The following is a 13,223-nucleotide window of genomic DNA, read 5'->3' as shown; positions in this document are numbered from 1 at the left end:
TTCAATGCCAATGAACCAAAGTTCCGAGTCCAACAACCAGAGCTCTGAGAACTTGAGAGCGAGACATTGGGATAGCGGGGTAGTGGCGCTGACAGCAGTACTTGATTCGGAGAATCCGAGGCCATGGCTGACTGGATAGAAGGCGTATTGCGGAGACAGCTGGGCTCAAGCTCCTTGCGGTGGTAGGCCCAGTGAAGTGGCTGAGACACCCGGGGCTGAGAGTGATGACGTGAAGTCACCAATTTGTGGGTGAGAAAAACCAGACACAGTGGTGCCTGGTGTCCACAAATTACATTTTTTAGCCAAGCCCACTCAATCAGATGGAAGCCTGAGTCCGCCAATTCCACTGCTTGTTCACCATCAGCGAGCTGGCCGTGTTGTTGTCGCCTTTTGTGACTCGACCATTGTGGCACGTAGTAGTGCACTACAAAAGTGAAGCTAATTCAGGCACAGTTAATTATGATATAGTTAATTAAGGCACTCGAACCCACAACCATTGTTGAGAGTCGAATCCATAGCATTTGGTGCTACTTAAGGTAAAATTAATTAGGGCACAATGAACTAAGGTAGAGTTAATTAAGGCAATCGAACCCATGACCCTGCGGTGTGGCCTGTCTTAGCATTGTGCAATGGTCGCAATGCTTTCGCATTCATCCACATAGGGATAGAATTTCCGTGCACTCTATGCTATAGATTTAAAGTGGCAACCTAAGGCAGGCGAATAGAATGTTCTAGCCGTGTGCCTCTCTCGTGTAATTGTCATCATCTTTTTCAACCACAAAGCAGCTAACTGTTGTGTCACGAATCTAGAATGCACTTTGAATGAACAAGGCAAAAGCACACACCTTTGTACTCTGTTGCCTTTACTGGTGTGGTGCACAAGGATGGCTCACTCTTGCCAGCAGCATTTACGGCATACACGCGAAACTCGTACTCATTGTTCTCCTTAAGTTTCATGTCCGTGTAATCACAGTCCAGGATCGTGTAGTCGTTGGACACAAACCAGAACGGACTGCCAACCTCACGTCGCTCCACAATGTAACCTGCAGGAAGAAAATATCAAGTTTATTGGTGTTTATTTTCTTACAATTCCCTTTATTTCCTTTCTTATTTGTAGCATGTGCCTACCAAAAGGCAGAAAGGGTAAAAGAAAAAGAGGAGTTATTGTTCGTGAATTAATTTACTAGTCTGACAAACACAATGCGTAAGTGAAGAAAATAGGGTTTGCTGCCTCACAAAACATTGAGCTTCTCGTAGCATCCCAACTGCGAACTATTTCAGTTTATTCTGGAAAAGAAAGTTCTCGTTGATGCAACACTATACTTGAATTTCATGAATGGTGTGCTAAGAAAGAAACTACAGTAAATGCAAGAACCTTTGCACCAATAACATACTGCATCACCATGCCATGTTGGTGATGTGTCACACAGGACACAGCCCCGGTGGTATAGCCCCAATAGTGTGACACAGCCCCAATAGTGTGACACAGGCTGTAAAAATCAAATACTGATTTCCTTGTAAAAGAGAATGGCAAAACTAAAATTTGCCTAGTGGTTTACAAGAAAATCAAGGCTCCTTGCAGAGGAGTGAAGGAAATGCAGCTAAAGCCTTTCAGTGTCAAATGTAATGGAAGTAATGTGAAAACAGAGTACGTGATCTTGACACTAAGTACAGTGAGCTCCTTTCATAATAACACATTAAAGTAGAATAGAATGAACCTAGACTAAAAGAAGCAGAACAATTTAAAATAAATACCTGTAATACGGCTGCCACCATCTGATCTAGGTTTGTCCCACTTGAGGTCACAGTAGCTCTTTCCAACTTTGACCACTTGGACATTCTGAGGGGGCGATGGGACGGCTGTAATGACAGTGACGTCACAAGTTAGCCTTGAATGTGCAGGTAAGATAACAGAGCATCTAGAGAAAAATGGGAGAAACTTACTGAATTTAGGTTTCAGTCGCAGCGTTGCTGTAGGCTCGCTGGGTTCACTGAAGCCAGCAGCATTCTTGGCCTTCACCCTGAACTCGTAGTCCTTGCCCTCGAATAGCCTAGTAACTGCACATGAAATATTAGAGCAAAAACTGAAATTAATTAAACAACACCTAGTTCATGCCACGAGGAAAAGCATAAATTACCGATAAGCACGAATAAGACCTAGGACCTTTCACACAGTCATACATTCAACATGCGCAAGAATTTTCACATGTTGCAAATTTGTCGTTTGTTATGGATTCTCAAACAAACGAAAAAGAAATGTCAACTTAGGCAGCGAAGTGAGTCACTTCTATGACCTCAATGAGCCTGTCTTTCAAGCAATAAATTATTCGTAGCCTGAACGAAGAAGTGCAAAGTTTTGTCATCCTATTGCCCTACACACTTGATAGCTGTGCTGTGCTCCCTATTGGGCTGCAGAAATAAGTGTCTTTTCCCACATTAAACCACTGCTATTAGTGGAAAGCTACAAGTCATGCAAAGCTAAGAGCTAAGTCATGATGTAGTGTCCAACATAATTTTTTTATGGATATTTTCTAGTATTATGAAAACAGAAATTATTACATTTCAAATAGACAAAACTAGAGAACCCACATCAGCTTTAATCAGGGTGTTGAACCAAACTCGAATTGAAAAATATCCAAACTGCAATTTTGGGTGGAACTGAACCCAAATCAGAACCTATATTTTTGGAACATGCCTGAACCCAAACCGAACCTGAATTGAAAAAAACAAAAACTGTTACCAGTTCAGCACTAAACAGGTCAAGCATATAAGGTGACAATGGGTGCTGAATAGCTTGCATGATTCTTCAAATAACAACATGTTTACCAGAGTAGCTAACTTTTTTGATAACTATTTCTTTAATTAACAGAGTAGCTGGTTGTTAGTAGTGCCCTGCCCTGTTGCCTTCCTTGCTTCCATATGAATTGTGCACTAGGTAACAAGGCTTTTCCCCAATTAAAGAATTACTTATCCAGTTGGCACACCCTACTAGCAGATGACTCACGAGCTGCGTTGTGTCCAAGAATGGAGATAAATGATAGTGAGAGAGAGAAACATTTTAATATGAGAAAAGCAGAGAGGTCGGCCAAAGGAGCCTGTTATTCTGCATAGGGGAAAGAAAAAAGAGGAAGGAAAATGAGAAAGAGGGAAGTATGTGCTGATAACAATGGTCCCTTCGGCAGAGATGCGTGCACTTCTGAAGCCAGCCATGCCAGTTGTGCTTCGCAGCCAAAAGTTGTTTCAGGGGTTCCAAGGAACTAACATTTCTGGTGATGCTCTCCATTCAGTCATTAAGCCAACTTGTAAATAAAGCTAAGAGAAATTAAAGAAAAACGTAGAGGAGATAGACAATGTCCTTGAGTAGAGATATCAACAAGTTCAGCTGAATGATGACTTGTAGCCATAGCACTGCGGTAAATAATGAATGCTGTCACCTTTTCAGTGACCGGTAACTGCAGCTGTAAATGGCACACAATATCTGCTTTCGGTTTAACGCACGTTTGGTGCTTAGCCAAGCAAAGTACAATGCTCTTCGAGTTGTAGAAGTTATTCGTGCTTTATTATGCATGCTTTTGACTTTTTTGTGTGCCCTTAGGCAGCACGAGACTATGCACCACGTAAAGCTGTGCAAGAAAGATTGACGTATGGTACAGCACAAACAGTCCTTGTTCACCGTTCACAAGCATCAATGTCCTTACCTGCTTAAAAAAAAAAAAGAAAGCAGACAACTGAGCTAAATGTCAAATGCTGGCTCCTTTCTTTACTATAGACTAGAAGCTTGAAGTTATAATTTATATAATACAATGTGAATTAGTGCTGGTTTCAACAACATACATCACATGCCACAGGTTGCTCACCACCATTCTGCAGGAAAACTTCAAACGAAACAATTAACTGACTCCACTGCTGTCAAGATAACGAGTGTGGAAGCTACGCAGACTTTAAATTGATGCAGGGATTCTCACTAATTAACCCTGTCTTTAACACACAGATGAAAATTCCCCTGTATCTGTGTAATTCATTCGTAAATTTCTGCCTCCTCTTTATGAAACTTGCGCATGCACCATGCAGACAAGTCAACAGTATAGATGCAGCATATTGCCATAGGGCAGGATAAAGTGGACTGCGCCGAACTGGTTTGCAAACCGTTTCAGTGTTGCGAACCGGTTCGCAACACTTTGAACTAGAACTGCACTGAAATGGAAATCACAGCACGTTGAACCCGAACCCAAACTGAACCAGTATATTTTTCTTTTTGGTTTGGCACCTTGTTTTTTTTTGCCAAGAGATTGTTCAGGGCTGTTACAAGGATACATTTTAGAATCCAAATGGCAAGGAAGGATGCTCACCCGTATAGGATGTGTCCTTGACGAGGCCATCATTGGCAATTCTCCACTTGCCATCAATGGGCTCACGATATTCAACCTGGTAGCCTTGAATCTTTGAACCACCATCACTTGCAGGACGATCCCATCTCAGGCTCACACTGGTCACATCATAGTCAACAATGTCTGGACGACCTGGCGGGCTTGGCACATCTGATAGATGAAGAAATGGAAAAGGATGATGTACCCTGCAGACAATTTAGCTAAGTGATTGACAGGCAGATGTTGTGATGAATTAAGGGTTCAGGAATTTCACATCTAGAGATAATTTGAACAGATGATGTGTCAGTCATATAGTAAATTATGCAGATGGCACAAAATGTTGAGAAGGTAGATATGTTACATATCACACAAAATTCTGCAAATAGATATACTTCAGTCATTTCATGTATTGAATTGCTGTAATGTGCTGCCTGAAATGACTGTGCCAAGCATGTGATGAACTGTGATATGCGATGCACTTCTAAAGCCCCGGTGGCAAGATTAGCACACTGCCCATGTTATTTAGTTATATTCAAATTCAGCATAAATAAAGTGGGCATGACTAAAGCACTGTCTTCCTAAAAATTGGCAGCTGGCATTGCTGACATGGTGCTATTAGGTTTCTGTGTAAAGTTCTGGTCTCTGCTCCATATTTGTCTACTGTTCAAACAAAGAAACTTGAGTATATGACAGTTATAATAGTAGACTACCACTCAATTATTGTAGTCTGTTTCATGACATGTGACATGCAACATTTTATATTGGTGTTCAGGAGAATGTCAGATGACTTAGTGCTTAAACAAGGCGAGTTACAAGATTAAACAAACTAGCTTCTGATATTTGAAACCTGGATCGGGGTAACCAACATATAAGCTTGTTCTTACCGAATGGGAATTTGGCAATTATGGGACGGTCCGTCTCCAATGGAGTACTGACACCATACTGGTTCTCAGCACTGACCCGGAAATTGTATTTCTTGTTTGGTTCCAGTCCAATGACATCATAGTGGCAGCCACGGACAAAGCTAGAGAGCTTGGTCCAAATCTGGAGAAGAAGCCATCTGATGAGTTCATAGTAGTTGAACATTTCTGTGTATGCAGGAACAGCAGTTAAAGCTAGTGATTGGTGTGGTTTAATGTGCAAAGGTTATCAGTGATGCCATATTGTAGAGCTCCAGATTAGCTTTGGCTGCCCAGTGTTCTTTAATGCACACACAAAGATCAGTACATGCCAGTATATGGCTTTAGCATTCTGCCCCTATACATGTATATGAATGTATATGAATGCAATCGCCGAAGCTGGAAACACAAAATGCAATTGCACGCTCAGCAGCAGAATACAACAGTGACTGAGCCACTATGGCAGGCAGTTACTGTAATAGTTAGATGCAACTTACACAATATACTTGCGCAAAATCTCATTATTCCAAATATTTTTTGTATTCCTAATGTAAAAGTGTATGCGGACTACTATTAAGAACATGCTGTGAATATAATGCGACATTGTCCTCCCAGGTGCTTTCTGTTCAACCATGAGGCTATTAGCAATAAGAAAAAATTAAACTTTTTGCAATAGCTTGAAAAAAGACTTCTCTGCTCACTTACCTTGGTGGTTGGATCCTGTTTCTCAACAATATAGTTGGTGATAGGGCTACCGCCATCATCCAGAGGAGGTCGCCATGCGAGCGAGCAGGTTTCAGGTGTAATATCTGATACTTCCAGTGGACCTTGTGGTGGGCCTGGTTTGTCTGAGAAACAAAAAATAAGGACGATTCAGACGCAAGCTACTTGTTGCTAAACTTCTTTCTATGAATGTCATCTTTTTTAAAATTTTGATTGGAGAGTACATGTACATGTAACTGCTAAAAGGAGATACTTACCAACAACAAGAACCTTGCATGATGCTGTGTCTGATCCCTGTGGGTTCTTCAGTGTCAGTGTGTACTTTCCACTGTCCTCACGCTTTGCCTTCTTATTGAGGAACACGGTGAATGCCACATTAACTTCAGTGTGAATTCTATCATCAGGTAGCACAGCATTTCCGTTCTGAAATATATAAATGGAAGAAATTTGTAGCCTTCAAGTGCTATTGTAGATGTGTCTTAAGAGCATGGATAGAATACAAGATTTAGAACTTACAATGGTCCAGGAGGCCTCTGGTGCTGGACTGCCACTGTATGGCACTCGAATTGTAAACTCCTCACCAGCCAGGACCACAATGTCGCGCATAGCGAAGCCACTGTCAATCTTGGGCGCGGCTGAAGGAGATAACAATCAGAATGCAACGTGTGAGCATACAGCATGTATACAAAATTCACTCTCATGTTCACTAAAAACTAGAAATAGCTTGTAGGCCTGAGAAAAGTCCATCCTGCAATAACATCAATGCATTTCTGCATTGATGTTTTTTATTATTATTGAGAATAGTACGTTTGAAGGTCTTGATTTCTAACAATTTATTCACAGTTATGCATTGTAGTTTGATCATTTGTACATTATAACATTTATTACAATTTTATAGCTGCAAGTTTCATGCATTGTCACTGCTGTTATGTTTAAATAATTCTGGTCCTGCACAGGAGATCACAATTCAGTTTTGAACTGCGGGACACATGTCTGTATATATACACCTCTTGTAACTGTACATGCTACTGAGAATAAACTGATTCTCATTGTGAGCACAGGATGACAATACCAATGACATAAGAAACACAAAGAAAGAAATGTTGACCATGAGGCTATTAGCATGGTCAACATTGACCATGCTAATAGAATGCATGAGAATGCCAAAATTGGTGGGTGACAATTACCAGGAGGAGGCCTTGCATAAATGCCCTCGGAAGCATTGCTCCAGGGTGATTCTCCAGCTGCGTTGACGGCACAAACGCGGAATTCGTATTGCTGGTTCTCAGTCAGGCCTGGTACTTTGTGTGTGAGGTCGGGCACAGGTGTTGGTGTGACACGGCTCCACTTGGTATCACCCACTTTACGCTTCTCAACAAGGTAACCAGTGATTGGCGAGCCACCATCATTTCGTGGCTTGCTCCATGCAATGGTGATAGAGTCGGGCGATGTGTCCACGGCATGTGGCGCTCCTGGTGCACCTGGTGGGTCTGGCGAAGTGAATGGAATATGAGGTAAGCAACTGCAAGGAATAGTTTATGAGTACGAGCTTAGGCTTCAAACATTGCATAGCTGCTTCTGACATTGGCATGATGCACTCTGTTGCAGTGCAGCATATTCAATGATGACACTGAAGCCAGCTAAGATAATTGTGCCAGACATTATATTTCATTAAGAGATTGTCATGTGAGTTACAATTGGCCCAGATAAAGATAAGACAAAGCTATATTCCAGCACAACTTGAGGGTGACCAGAAGTTTGCAACAATAAAAAAGCTCTTCTGGTAGTTTATGTTATAGTTACAAGGAGGGTCATGCTTACGATGGCACAATATTGAGGTAAAATGGCAGATTACATGAACTACATGCCCAAAAATTTACAGAAATGAAGGCCACAAGTGCTGCCACAAATGTCTATAGAAACTTAAACCCACAAAAGTAATATTACTGTATGATTATAGTTGAGCAGCTAAGAACATTTCCTCTTACAATCTACACAAGCACATTTAAATTTTGGTGCTTCAGTAGCAATGATGAGCATTCCAAGGCCCAAATAAAAAAAGCATGTGCTACTGCAACATACCAAATGGAAGCTTGGCAAGTATAGGTTCAGCAGTGGTTGCAGGATCACTGGTTCCAAACTGGTTCTCAGCCATGACCCTGAAGTTGTAGCGGTGGCCAACTGTGAGCCCACGGACTCGGAATGCAGTGCCCACAACGTAGGTGCCAATCCGGTGCCAAGACTTCGTGCCCTCCTCCTGCTTCTCCACAACATAGTTGGTGATTTCCGCTCCACCATCATCCTTCGGTGGCAGCCAGCGCAACGTCAAGGAGTCACCATCCACCTCTTCACCACGCAGATTTTCTGGTGGTGCTGGACGATCTGTGGTGATAGATAAATGAAACAAAAAGTCGATACTTGTACTAAGTATTTTACCTTTTTGGCATTATTAGTTTTGGATTCGAGAGAGAGGTAAAATAAAAGATGCAGCATGTCTTACCTAGCACAGTGACCTTACAGTAGACAGTGTCGAACCCATGCTTGTTCTTGAGGAACAGCTTGTACTGGCCAGTGTCATCTCTCTTGGCCTTGGTGACAGTCAGGCTGGCATTCTCCTCTGACACCTGTGGGGAGAGCAAATGAACCTTCATGACCAGAACGGTTTATGCATGTTAAAAAGAGTGTGAGTGCATTCCCTACATGAGTTAATATTCAATGCATTGCAGTGTAAAATATACAATCAGTAGGAGTTCACAGCTTATATTTGTCTTGCTTTTCTTCAGTTTGCATGTTTTCTTTGCAGAACTGCTGATGGTTCATCTTGCGCTTTTCATGCTTTCCCACTACTGCCACATTGGCCAATCTTCCTTCAAAACTTAAGCTTTTTTACCATGATCATGTGAAGCACTTATACAGTATTCAGACTTCATAAGCTGTGCAGCCTGCTCTTGGCTGTATTACAAATGCATTTGAACATTTTCTGAGTGCTTTAGCAGCAATTGAATTCACAGACCTGGCTACTAGCTGAAAACCTCATTGATGCTGTAACTGTGATGCAGAGAAACTTTCAGATCAAAATCTAACAATCGATGCTTGTGGAGCAAAAGCCCCATGACTGATGAATACATTTTGTATAAGAAAAAAAAAAAAAAACTGCCTGTGTGCTCCCATGAGTGTGCATGCACCTGTCACATTGAAAGATGCATGGATGCTTACAGAACATGTTGAAGCATGGACATACCGAAAAGACTGAATTTTCTCAAGGCATGGGTGCATGCTTGGGTTGCAGAACAATAAAGGTTGCAGAACCTCATTGAGCTGTTTCTAGCCCACACAATTCTGCACTTTAAATTTTCATAATAAATGCTGAGAACAGCTGATTTAGATAAAGATAGCATAAGTATTTTGTTGCAAATAAATCAATGATCTTCTAATGTACTTTGAAGTTTTCATCTTCTGAAAACTTATGAGTTGTGCACAAAACTATGAGCAGGAAACAAGGGTAGCACAATAGGCATGATGACGAAGCAAGTATGAGTATTTATAGCTGTGACTAGAGTTTTTATTTACCTTGTAAGTCCTTCTAGGCTCCTTGTCATCAAGGTCAATGTCATTCTTTGACCAGATAGCTTCTGGTTTGGGGAAGCCAGTGAATGGCACATTGATACTGAAGTCCTGGCCAGCCTTCACAATGATGTCCTTCACAGCACCAGCATTGATCCTTGGCTTGTCTGGTGAAACAAAGTACCACAAGTGTGTTTTACAATGCCCAATGAACATAATTCTTCACAGTTATATTTAATAATTGTCTCCTCGTAAAAATAAAACTGTGCCAAATACATGGTGTAAAGCACAAAGTGACCACTCTTAATTGCCCACATTGAGAGGAGCTCCAAAATTATATTTTTAACAGAAAGGAATTCTTAAGTTAGTTTTTCTTTACAGCAAATCAGTGACACACAGCAGTGACAACAGTGGAATTTGATATTTGATTTGCTCTAAAGAAAAACTAACTTAAGAATTCCATTCTGTTAAAAATATAGTTTTGGAACTACTCTCAATGTGGGCAATTAAGAGTGGTAACTTTGTGTTTTATGCAAATGCAAATATGCAAATATATATATGCACGTGCGCGCGCGCGCGCACACACACACACACACACACACACACACACACACACTCGCTCTTCAAATATCTTTCCCCTCTATATCACGTCACCAGCCTCACACACTTCACACACATGCACTTTTTTCAAGTTTGACACTCCTAATGCTGACGCATTAGAAAATAGGGCATCAAAGAGAGACTGAAAGCAAGCATTATGTAAGGGTGTACTGGTACAGGTGGTAGCAAAGAAAATTAGAACTGAAGGTTGAATTCACTCATTTTCTCTAATAAATTATGTTGTTCATGCACCAAGGCTATGGCAACAACAAAATCATTGTGCGAGTTCACAAATAGTACAAGTTTTTTTTTAAGTCACCAAGCAAAGGCGTGGCCACACATTACTGCAACTTGAAACATTGCAGGTAGTTACTTTCAAATCTAAAAGCAGTTACAAGCAGCATTCATAACTTTTTTTACGTTGTTTCACAAAGGGTCTGCTGTTCGCAAAAAGAGATGTGTACTCTACCATTCTCCCTTGTATTGTAATTTTCGTAAATTTAGTGTCCCTTTAGATCCTTTGTGCCTTTTCAAGTTCTCACCTGGCTGCTCCTCTACAAGCACAAGACCAGTGGGTTTGCTCGGTGGGCTCTCGCCGATGTCGTTGATGGCTACCACACGGAACTCGTACTCTTGTCCCTCATCCAGGTTAGGCACCGTGAAAGTGGTGTCCGGGTGTGGCAGTATGTTCACTGGTGTCCAGTCTTTGGCATCCTTGGGCTTCTTCTCAACAATGTAGCCCTTCACCTTGCTGCCACCATCGTTTGTTGGTTTGTTCCAGGACAGCGTGACTGAGTTCTTGGTGACCTTGTCTACACGTGGTGTGTCTGGAGCACTGGGAGCAACTGCAAGTTTTGAGACAAGAAAGATCGCCCTAAGTACATTGTACAAGAACACCCTTACTTGAACAACTCAAAGTTTTGTTGTCTAAAGACATCTGTTGCTGCAAACTTTTCTTTGTGGTAAATCAAGCATGAACCATTGGAGCCTGACACAGCTCACAGAGGCTGAATTGTGCATGCTTCAAACATCATGGAGTGGTGTGTACACCTGGAAGTCAGTGCAATGTGCGGCTATCTGCACTTGTGCACCACGGCCTAGGTTTGATCCCTGCTGCTGCTGAAGGGTAAGGATTTTAAGTAAGAAATGATTTTAGCTCCCATTGTCGGCGACCTTCAAAAGACTGAGCCGTTATCTGGGCATTGAAGACCAGAATGGGACGAAAAAATCTAGGCATCGTTGCGAGAACAAAATGAGATCATCCGGGCAACCAATTAAAGCTTTAGAAAATGCAGCCTTTGGCCCCCAACCAGGACTGCATTAGATAGGCTTACTGCCCAAACAAGTTAAGAAAACATATTGCTTCTGAGTTCTTCCTAATATTTGTTTACAATACACTCAAGCTGTAACTTCTAGAATACTGAAGTTTTATTTGTCATTTCCAATAGCAACGTTCAAAAGGCAGATACAGGGCACTATACACCTGATTGACATCTTTTGGTGCTGAGACAGGGTGGCCTGTGCTCTTTTCAATGCTAGGGGTCTGAGTTCTGCGGCGCGTCCAGCACGCCGTGGATGGCTGTTTGGCCGAGACAGGACTTGCAATGAGGTTCTGTCTGTGACAGGAGACTGTTGTGTCCATATGGACCAGTGTACAGTATGGCGTGGTGTGGTGTAGTGTGGCAGGGTGTGCCGTTGCGAACATGCACTACATCCATTTTAAGATTGTGGCTAGTAGATGGCGAAAAATTGGGCAACCCTTAGCATAGAGGAGCTGGAATATAATGTGTGGTCACACTTACACTTGGGCTCTTTGGCCACAACGGCAGCACTTGGCTTGCTTGGTTTTCCGGGGCCGCCTTCGTTGACAGCTGTCACCCTAAACTCATAGGTTTTGCCCTCGGTGAGGTGAGGCACAGTGAACTTGGTGCCAGGTGTTGGTGCGGCATTTGCCTTGACCCATTCAGGATGTCCCCGCTCACGCTTCTCCACAATGTAACCTGCACACGGCATGAAACAATTATGGTTCACAAATGCAGAGAACATATCACACTTGTTTCATGTTTGTATGTAAGAGCAGATCAGAGCAGTGAGTGGTGAGCAGCAGCAAACAGCAGGATAAAAAAAAGGAATGTGTGTGTGCTACACCTGCTAAATATATTTATTGCTTCCATGCTTTGCAAGAGTATGTCTGAGAAAAACATAATTTAATGGATCAATTGTCCCTTTTGGAAAAGCATGTATATTTCTTTTCTTTTTTTCTGATCATATGGAGTAACAAAGGGTCTGAAGAATACCAGCAAATGTACCAAAGCAATCTTGAATGAACAATCTTTTGATTATAAGGAGAGTGGAGATACAGATGGATGGTGCAGTGTCAAATGCACTAACCTTGGATTGGACGCCCACCGTCGCTGGCTGGTGGTGTCCAAGAAATGGTAGCAGAAGTTGGTCCAATCTCGTCAACCTTTGGCTGGCCGGGAGAATCGGGAGTGTCTGCATAAGAGGGAGAGAAGGCCACATCGTAAAAACATGCAGAATGACACAGCATCTCAGATGTAATGAAAACACCAATAGTTGATGAGCTTTGTCAAGAATGCAGAGCAGTAGTACATGTAGTGCTTGGTTCATATAAAGACAATTTGCTGTAAATTTTGTCTCTACACAGGTGGTATTCAGTAACAAAGTACCTAAAACATAATGAACCATTGCTAACCGACCTGCACCAAAGAAGTAAATTATACAGAGCATGCTATATTGCATTTCACGGCAGAAGTTTGTAGTTGTAACACCCTGCACAAATGACATCTATAGCTCCAAGACAGGCACAACAATCTTACCGAATGGGTTCTTGGCAGTGACTGGCTTGCCCTCGAGCGGCTCACTGATGCCATAAATGTTCTCCGCACGAACACGGAACTTGTACTGTTTGCCTTCCTCAAGATTGCGCACTGTGTACGTTGTGTTGGGACAGTAACCTGGCACAGGTTGCCAGAAGTCGGACCCAATCTCACACTTCTCGACAAGGTACCCTGCAAGAACAACAAACGTTGCAGCATAATCTGTAGCA

At 42.1% G+C, this 13,223-nt stretch overlaps 1 protein-coding gene across 5 annotated transcripts in view; it reads right to left on the bottom strand.

Moving 5' to 3' along the window:
- bt (projectin protein bent) overlaps nt 1–13,223 on the bottom strand; it is a 250,126-nt gene that overhangs the window by 38,715 nt on the left and 198,188 nt on the right. For all 5 annotated transcript variants that reach the window (XM_070525700.1, XM_070525701.1, XM_070525702.1 and 2 more), the window contains 16 exons: nt 12,994–13,185; nt 12,545–12,649; nt 11,956–12,153; nt 10,696–10,998; nt 9,560–9,720; nt 8,490–8,613; nt 8,072–8,371; nt 7,177–7,479; nt 6,506–6,624; nt 6,247–6,412; nt 5,972–6,114; nt 5,252–5,411; nt 4,350–4,538; nt 1,945–2,058; nt 1,756–1,860; nt 846–1,043 (listed from right to left, as the gene is read on the bottom strand). In XM_070525700.1, the coding sequence (XP_070381801.1) occupies nt 846–1,043; nt 1,756–1,860; nt 1,945–2,058; nt 4,350–4,538; nt 5,252–5,411; nt 5,972–6,114; nt 6,247–6,412; nt 6,506–6,624; nt 7,177–7,479; nt 8,072–8,371; nt 8,490–8,613; nt 9,560–9,720; nt 10,696–10,998; nt 11,956–12,153; nt 12,545–12,649; nt 12,994–13,185 (2,880 nt within the window). The remainder of the gene's footprint in view (nt 1–845; nt 1,044–1,755; nt 1,861–1,944; nt 2,059–4,349; nt 4,539–5,251; nt 5,412–5,971; nt 6,115–6,246; nt 6,413–6,505; nt 6,625–7,176; nt 7,480–8,071; nt 8,372–8,489; nt 8,614–9,559; nt 9,721–10,695; nt 10,999–11,955; nt 12,154–12,544; nt 12,650–12,993; nt 13,186–13,223) is intronic.

This window comes from Dermacentor albipictus, chromosome 9 (assembly GCF_038994185.2).
Source record: "Dermacentor albipictus isolate Rhodes 1998 colony chromosome 9, USDA_Dalb.pri_finalv2, whole genome shotgun sequence".
Classification (NCBI taxonomy): Eukaryota; Metazoa; Arthropoda; class Arachnida; order Ixodida; family Ixodidae; genus Dermacentor; species Dermacentor albipictus.
This window is presented reverse-complemented; position numbering and strand designations above follow the sequence as displayed.